General features: G+C 44.6%; 1 protein-coding gene across 2 annotated transcripts; it reads right to left on the bottom strand.

Annotated features, from left to right (window-relative positions):
• Positions 1-280: 280 nt before the first annotated feature.
• Positions 281-8,234, bottom strand: CLXN (calaxin). Of its 2 annotated transcripts, XM_068984123.1 has the most exons (6): positions 8,177-8,234; positions 4,087-4,245; positions 3,274-3,378; positions 2,476-2,627; positions 1,656-1,760; positions 281-340 (listed from the first exon to the last, which is right to left on the bottom strand). In XM_068984123.1, the coding sequence occupies exons 1-6, from the start codon at positions 8,232-8,234 to the stop codon at positions 281-283; spliced, it is 639 nt and encodes a 212-aa protein (XP_068840224.1). The 2 variants fall into 2 exon arrangements, with proteins under 2 accessions (XP_068840224.1, XP_068840225.1); XM_068984124.1 differs by lacking the exon at positions 4,087-4,245.
• Positions 8,235-8,678: the final 444 nt, after the last annotated feature.

Consider the following 8,678-nt stretch of genomic DNA (forward strand, 5'->3'; position numbering starts at 1 on the left):
TTTATGATAGTTTGTGCCAACAGATGGTCTAGGTGAAAACTCCTCTCTGCAGCGATAACCCATTGGGCCAAACCCAACCACAGCTCATAAGGAAATCTGTGTCTGCGTCTATCATACTTGATCTTACACCAAAGGTGACGATGTATGTTCATCAATCCTGACCCATTCCCCCTCAAACACACAATTCACCAAATTCGCCCGCACCGTCCAGGCTAAGCAGGAAGAACACACAGTATGGGTGAGCCTCCCTTTTTACTCACTTGAGATGACATTTAGGAATTCACACCTCATTGAATTCATTTGGATCTTTGAATACTTGGGCTTCAAATTCTTTCTGGCTCTGCGAAATGGAAGTGCTCAAATTAGTACAGACTAACAAAAAGTGCTCTGTGTGTCTGCCTGACATCCGAAGAGCCTGGCAGCGATGAGGAGCATGAGGTGGGGGCCTGGGATGGGCTATGTGCTCATTCTCAGGTACTGACTCTGCTCCAGCCCAGCGCTGGTTCAGGGACCACCAGGAGGGTGAGACCTGGCTCCTATGGGCCCCTGCCCACAGGCTTAGACCCAGAACCAGGGGCTGGTTCACAGGCCAGAACCAGGGGCTCAGCTCACCACAGTGGGACTGCAGGAGGGTGGGCACCCTGGGGATCCCAGAGGGCTCATCATGGCACAGCCAGGCTGTAGTGGTAGCTGAGATGCTGGAGGGAGACCTGGGGGTGGGGAAGGGACAAGGTCGAGGAAGACACGAGCCCAGCTGGAGATACAGATGAGAGACTGGGGTGGGAATATGGCAATATTCATGTATTGCATCACACCACCTGCCTAACACCTTTCAACAGATCCTCATGACCTTTAAAACAAAGGCCAAGCTCCGAGCTCCATGCACTGGGCCCTTCCATGTCCTCCAGGCTCATCATCAGCCTCACGAATCCAGGTGCTCTTCTAATACTGTCCCCCTTTCCCTCTCACACATGACACTCCCTCTGTGTGGGCCCTGCTGCTCCCATGCATCTGGTTCACCACTGGGTCCACAGGACCCGCAGGCCTGCCTTGTGCCTCCAGCTGTCCACCCAACTCCCTGCAGCAGTTTCCACGTCCCCTCTTGGCCACACATGCCCCTCTGAGCCCCAGCACACATGCCCCTCTGACTCTGTAACTCATGATCAGTGAACCCTGACAAGTGACCTACACTCTCTGAGCCTAGGTTTCCTCATCCATAAAATGAAGACAATGATAACTGCCGACTTCACGGGGTTGTCAGAGGACAGGTGAGGCCACAGGGGGCTGCCAGCACTGCTCATGGTACTGATTAGCAATGCTGGTATAATAATTATTATTATCATGTAATCATTTTCTGTCGGTTTTTTTCCCTGATCTGGAGTGCAGCCCTAGAGTTTTTCATCTGGGTTTCTGGCCCACATTATGCTTCAATAATAGTTTCTTGCAGGAACAAACAAGTTAGTGAATGAAAAAGTCACAGCGGACTACCTGAGTTCAAAGACACGGACCAGCCCTATTTCTCGGCCGCCTTTCTCTTTTAGAAGCCTCTTCTATGGGTGAATGTGACTCATCTGATCACTTGCCAAACCAGGGAGTCCTGGGCTGCTGCTCCTTTAGGATGCTTTGGTCTCTGTTCTGTGAACATACGCTGTTACCTTTGGGTCAGGGAGACATGGCCCAAACGCTTCCAGTAGAAGGGTCTCCTCCCTCACGGCCTGTTCATAGTCCGCGAAAGACAGCTTCCCATCGTGATCATGGTCCTGGGGGCAACCGCCACGTGGCAGTTAACATGGAAACACTGATCACAGACACACACTATCTTCTTGTGGTCCATGGTTCAAAGAAAGATGTTAGAAAAGTGAAAGACTAAGTGATGAAATGGAAAAGGTCCTTTAATACCACGGTGAGAGAGAACAAGCTGGCGCTTTCTTTCACCAGGCAGCAAACTGATTCTTGTTTAGTTGCTAAGTCGCGTCAGACTCTTTGTGACCCCATGGACTATAACTCGCCAGGCTCTTCTGCCCATGGGATTTCCCAGGCAAGATTACTGGAGTGGGTTTCCATTTCCTTCTCCAGGGGATTTTCTTGATTCAGAGATTGAACCTGGATCTCCTGCATTGGCAGGCAGATTCTTTACCACTGAACCATCAGAGAAGCCCAGGAAAAGAGTTTCTGTAATTTGGATTCTTATTTCTAGCCCATCTCTGGCTTGTGAATTTCAGTGCATGCTAAATCACTCAATTGTGTTTGACTCTTTGCAGCCCTATGGACTATAGCCCTCCAGGCTCCTCTGTCCATGGGATTCTGCAGGCAAGAATACTGGAGTGGGTTGCTATTTTCTTCTCCAGTGGATCTTCCCCACCCAGGGATTGAACCCATGTCTCTAATGTGTCCTGCATTGGCAGGCAGGTTCTTTACCACTAGTGCCACCTGGGAAGTGAATTTCAACAGAAAAGTCTGAATGATCCATCTCACCATTTTCTTCAGTGTGATCTCCACCAAGTCTTTGATGCCTTCGTCAGGGTCTTCCTCAGACGGCTGCTTCAGGAGGCTGTTCTTCAGCATGTGGAACATCTCCTCCTTGGAGATGAAGCTGTCCCCATTCAAGTCAAACACTTCAAAGCAATCTTAAAAAAAACAACCGATACAAAAGTGCTGCCATTAGCAAGGTAGAGTTTGCTCTGATGGTTTTCAAGGCCAAGGGCTCTAGGGTGATGCTCTTATCAAGCTCCAGGACTCAAAACAATCAATTCCCATAATAGATGCTTAACGTCCACTTACTGAATATACTCAACAGTCCTAGAAAGGTTTCTTACACTTAACCTATGAAGAGCAGGCCAAGGAACAACAAGCTGACAATTTCATCTTGGAAACCTTGGAAAACTGATTGAAATGTGCCTCTTAAACAGAGTTCACTGGGGGTGAATTAGGAATTAACTAAGAATCAGAAACTTGAATCAATGTTTTTGACTCTTATGATTATAATTCAAGTAACAAAATGTGTAAAATACTCAATACTTTCACACCTAAAGGCATGCATGTATGGTTAGCGTGTGTGCTACATGCCTGCGGGGTCTTGCTTGGCATGATTCCTCCTTAGAGTGTCCTGACTTGTCTGTTTACTACTTTTCCCCGCTCTTATTATTGAGTTGAATTTGCTCCCTACATGAGGTCAATGGGAGTTCAAATCCAGCAAACAACAGAGAAACCCACCACACTGATGCACATTCTTTGCACCTGCTTACAAACCAGTAGGATGGCGTGAAATCTTACATTTCATTTTTTCTTCCAAAGTTCCTCGGAGAAACACTGATAATCCATACACCCACTCTGTTACACTTATGCAACCATCGTTGTCTTTATCAAACCCTCGGAAAACTAAAAAAAGAGAGAGACATACAACATAACGCTTGTGCTGAGCTTGTATTCTCAGTGAAGGCCTGTGCCACACTGCTCACTCTTCATGTTTAAGCAAAACTTCAGGACCATGTGGTCCCACATTCTCATTTGACAAAATGGAAAACTGAGACGTCATAACACTGGAAAACTCTTTCACCTAAGCTTTTACATTCTCCCTTCATACTTTGTGAGAATAAGCACACTGAATATCTAAAGACATGAATCAACAATTAACATATAAACAAGTTGGTATATTACATGTTGGTATGTTAACATGAAATATATAATTTTGTATTTTTGTTACTCAATGAAAGTAATGCTACTACATGACAGGCTATATCTTAATTTTTACTGAAATACTCTCAATGGTATAAGGACATTTAAATGTCCTTTTGAAACTATTTAAAAAATATTATTCTATTTACTAAGTAGAAATAGAAATGTTTGGGGTTTTCTGATATAAGGTAAAGGAAACCTAGTTATTCAGGCTGACTTTGTCCTCTTCTTAAATACACGAAAAGAGTGGTCGCTATCTTCTTCCCTACAAATATGAAAATTAAATTTTATATTCAAGTGGAATTGGGATCACAGAACATGAAGCGTCTGTCCCAGGGTTTGCCTGAACTTCAAACTGTTTCCCTCAGTTGCGGCTGGATCTGGCCCGTCATGATGCTGGCATCTGCTCACCCCTGTCCATGATCATGTCGTCTGTCATCCCAAACGTCACATGCAGGATGTTCCGAAAGGCATTGCGGTCCAGCCCGATGATCACGCCCTGCCGCTCGGTCACTTCTCCCACCAGGTTATAGAAGAGGTTGATAAGGCATTTCACTTCAGATTTACTAACTGGGAAAGAATAAAATTAAGACATAACAAAAGGCATTTTAATCTTTAAAGTCCAGCTTCAACTCTGCATGAATGAGTCTGCAAACAAACAACACTGGAGCCGTCCACAGCCAGCTGTCGACAGGAGACGACCCTGCTTTGAGACTCATGACCCCCAGGTTAACAGAGGACCCCACCACCCCAGAGTCTCGCCACAGCAGAAACAACAGCCATCCCTCCCATGCACTGAGGCTGTCATATTTGGAAAAAAAAAAGATAATATCAGCCAGGTCACCTGAAAGGCAACTGTGGGGTCTGATTATAACCTGAACAAGGCAGCAGAGGTGAGCATGGTGATGTGAAGAATGGTAATTTTCCCATTCATTTGTTCATTTTTGGCTGTGCTGGATCTTCCCTGCCACGCGCAGGCTTTCTCTAGTTGTGGCAAGCAGGGACTACTCTCTAGTTGCAGTGCATGGGCTTCTCACTGCAGTGGCTTCTCCTCTTGCAGAGAATAGGCTCTAGGGCACAAGGGCTTGGGTAGTCGTAGCTCCCCGTCTCTAGAGCACAGGCTCAATCGTTGCAGCGCACAGGCTAAGTTGCTCCATGGCTGTGGGATCCTCCCAGACCAGGGATCAAACCTGTGTCGCCTGCATTGGCAGGCAGATTCTTAACCACTGGACCACCAGGGAAGCCCTCTGCAGCATTTTGATTACAGGCATTCATGCGATTTACAGTGTAGCATTCCCCTGGAGATAGATACCAATCTCCCCCACACTAGGCACCAACTTGCATCTCACATTAGCTTTTGTGAAGCCATGCGTCAGATTTTGGAAATCAGAATCACCTATTTTCCAATAAAGAAGGATTTAAGCATATGCTAGCACACAGGAAGTGTGGGTTGTGGGTGATGTGAAAATGAACAGGCAACCACACAGCAGCACCTTGGAGGAAGAACACTTTTGTCTAAAGCGTGTGCGCACACGTGCCTGCTTGCAGTGTACATGACTGTGGAAAGGGTGGCGCAGTAAACACAGAGCTGATTGTGTCCCGATCACCGTCTGAGGTGCCTAGCTGGAAGGATTAGTGTCTGGCATTAAGAACATAAAAAGGAGTTTAAATATGAACTACAGGTGGAAGATGGGGAAGATGTTATTTCAAAACATGACAAAATTGTGGTTGAGCATTTTTAAAAACAAGGAAGATGTGTCCATGTACAAGGAAACAGCACAGAGAAGCGGGTAAATCCCATCTCGTCTTTTAGGCCAGGACAGGTTTGAAGGTGATTTCTGGTTTGGGGCACCACAATTTAAGAGGAACATTGAAAACTTCAGAAAATAAATGATTTAGTAAATAGATTGATAAATAGTAGACAATGATACAGTGGTTATAATTTTTAAAAGAGCTGTTAGTTGCCACAGAAAATGGTATGAATAGTATGTCACTTCCTCAAAAAACTTAAACATGGAAATACTACACAATCCAGTGATTTCACTTCTGGGTATTTTCCCCAAAGGACTGAAAGCATGGACTCTGATACTTGTGTACTAGTGTTCATACCAGGAGTATTCACAACAGTCAAAAGGTGGATGTAACCCAGGTGTCCACGGAAGGATGAGAAGATGGTTGTCCATCCATACAATGGACTATGATTCAGCTTCAAAAAGGAGGGAAATTGTGAATCATGTTACCATATCATAACTCTTGAATATAACATGCTAGAGTGAAATAAGCCAACAAAGATGACAAATATTTTATGATTGTACTTATATGATGTACCCAGAGTAGTCAAATTCATAGAGACAAAAAAGAAGGTGGTGGGTGCCAGGGGCTAGGGGAGAAGGAAGGGACCAATAGTCTCATGCGGACTCAGTTTGGGAAGATGGGAAAGTTCTGGAGATGATGGGGGGCATGGCTGCCCAACAATATGAATGTACTTAATGCCACTGAACTGTGCACTTCAAATAATTAAAGTGATACATTTTGTGTATTTGTGTAATACACAATTTGTGTAATACATTGTGTGTGTTTAACCACAATAAAAACTCTAAAAATAAAAAGTGATGTTAATGGTTGGAGAAGAGAGACTTACATGAAAGATGATGCGATCTGTTCATGTATATGAAATGCTAGCTTAGGGGGTGTTGATTAGCCATTTTCCCATCTCAGCTGAATAAAAATGAAAGAATATTAGCTTATTACCCAAAGTATCAAAGCTGAGTAATTTTTCCACAGGAAAAATTCTCTTGCTGAAATGTTTCTTAAATTCAAGAATACAATACTAAATGAAATTAGGGACATCGGAGAAGGGATTTTTCATCTTTTCAGATTGGTGTAAATCTGCTCTGCAGATCAGATCTGCCAGGTGGTGGATTAACTAGACCACCACTTAAGATACTTTCTTCTCTGATTCTGCAAAATCTACTCACTTCATCCTGCTGGGAACATCACCTGGCAACTAAAAGGAAATCTGACTTTAGAAGAAAGGTCTTCTGTGTAAAGCTTCAAAATTATTACAACGTCTATGATTAGTTGTCTGGCCCGGGATTCTCACTGTTTCTACAGAATTTAATCATCAAGTTTCTTAAGACTTGCTTGAAAAATTTTATGTGAAGGACAAAAATCAAAACTGTTGACTGGTTTTCTTGTCCTGTTTTCACTTATCTTTTAATATATTCACAGAATGTCTGCAATACATTTGCAAACACACTGGAAAAGGAACTAAGTCAAATTCAGTGTTTGCCGTGTATAGTAGTTATTGCATTGTTCATTCAATATGTGACTAGATGTTTTAAGAAAATCTGGTCTTTTCCAACAAATGAAAGTATTTTAAGAAAAACAATAGGACAAAACTCTCAGATTATAGTAACCATAATAATAGATTATAGGACAACTTTTATTTTCAGAGTTTAAGATGCTTATACATACCATAACTTTTATTTGCAGCACCATCCTGACAGACTTTCCTACCTCTCATTATATAAGATACTAACTCTGATTAGAAGGCACTAGATTCCATAATCTTTAAAACTACATCAAAACATGTTTACTCTTCTTTCTTTGCACAGTGGGAATAGTCTTGGGATTATGGTTTCTTGTACTTTTTAAGAGGCCAGTAGTTTTGTAATAAGCACATAACTTATAAGCTGGATCATCAAATATTTATACCAGATCCATAGCTTCCTTGCCCAAGCACAGTTCTGTTTTTGAGTCTGAATATAATTATAAGGTTACCTGTGAAATTCTAGGACCACTTTTCAGAATATGTGTGAGATGGGAGTAGGGAGGTTATTAACATTAATATCTTTCATAGGTGTTCATCTTGTCACCTGCCAAGTCTCCTTCACTTTGCAGGAAAGTGGGGCCCCAGAGATGGGAACAGATACTCTATTGTGTGATTAGCTTTTTTGAGCTCCTTGGTTTCCAGGCACATTTCCTTGCCCTGAGATACAGGTTTCTGTACCACTTTAACCCACCTTTCCTAAGGATGTTCAACCATTGATAACCACTTTCCCATAAGGTTCGCTAAGTAATTTCCAGAACTTGGACCTTGCCAGCTGGTTTGCTCTAAGAAGAGCTTTCTGTTGTGCTACTTCTCTTGATTCCAGTGGGTTTTTAGTGCTTGTTTTCCACCTAAATCTGAGGCTAGGGCCACATATGTCTTCAGGGTAATTAAATCACATTTCTTATAAGGTAAGGGGAAGTTAAGAGAAGGTTTGAGAAGCAAGCACGTGCATGGATGAGTGTAGAATTTGGTGCCTGGACACCTGGAAACGCTCCCTAAGATCCTGGGCTCTGTGGGTGTCCACCCAAAGTAGCTGATGCTAGTGTTCCCTTCCAGACTTCTCTTTAGGGTCAGGCGTGGAGGGACTCTGCAGACCGGACTCTAGCACCCGCAGGATAGGGCCTGGCCCGGGAGTCTCTGCCTGCCCAGCCCTTGATTCTTACTTACAATGCTTGCAATTTTTAGTTAAGGAGTCCGTCAGCTTCTGCAGCTTCTTGCGGTTCATGTTGGGAGCTCAGGAAACCGGGAAGAGGCCGGTGTCCGGCGGCGGCTGCCAGGACGTTTGCGAGCCCTGGGTCTGGGGCTGCAGGCAGGTCTCCCCTGGTGTGTGTATGCTGTCCTAACAAGCGGCGTGGCCGGGGCAACGTCTGGGCGGCCGCCGATTGGCTGCTGGGCAGGAGAGGGCGCGGTCCTAACAGGCGGCGTGGTCATGGCAACCCTCGGGCGGCCTCTGATTGGTTGCTGGGTCTGCGCTCTCTCACTGGGCATCTGGCCAGGCGCCCTCCGACCACTTTCCGACTGTGACATCGGCGAGTGACCATCCAGGTGTGTTTGGCTCGGATTCACAACCCCTTTGCTGTGCTGCACCGTAAGTCAAGGTCTGAATTTTGTTTTGCGCTCCGTGCGGGGATGTCTTGGGTGGTGAGCGTGACCCCAGGTCCTCAGGGAG

This window comes from Capricornis sumatraensis, chromosome 11, assembly GCF_032405125.1.
Source record: "Capricornis sumatraensis isolate serow.1 chromosome 11, serow.2, whole genome shotgun sequence".
Classification (NCBI taxonomy): domain Eukaryota; kingdom Metazoa; phylum Chordata; class Mammalia; order Artiodactyla; family Bovidae; genus Capricornis; species Capricornis sumatraensis.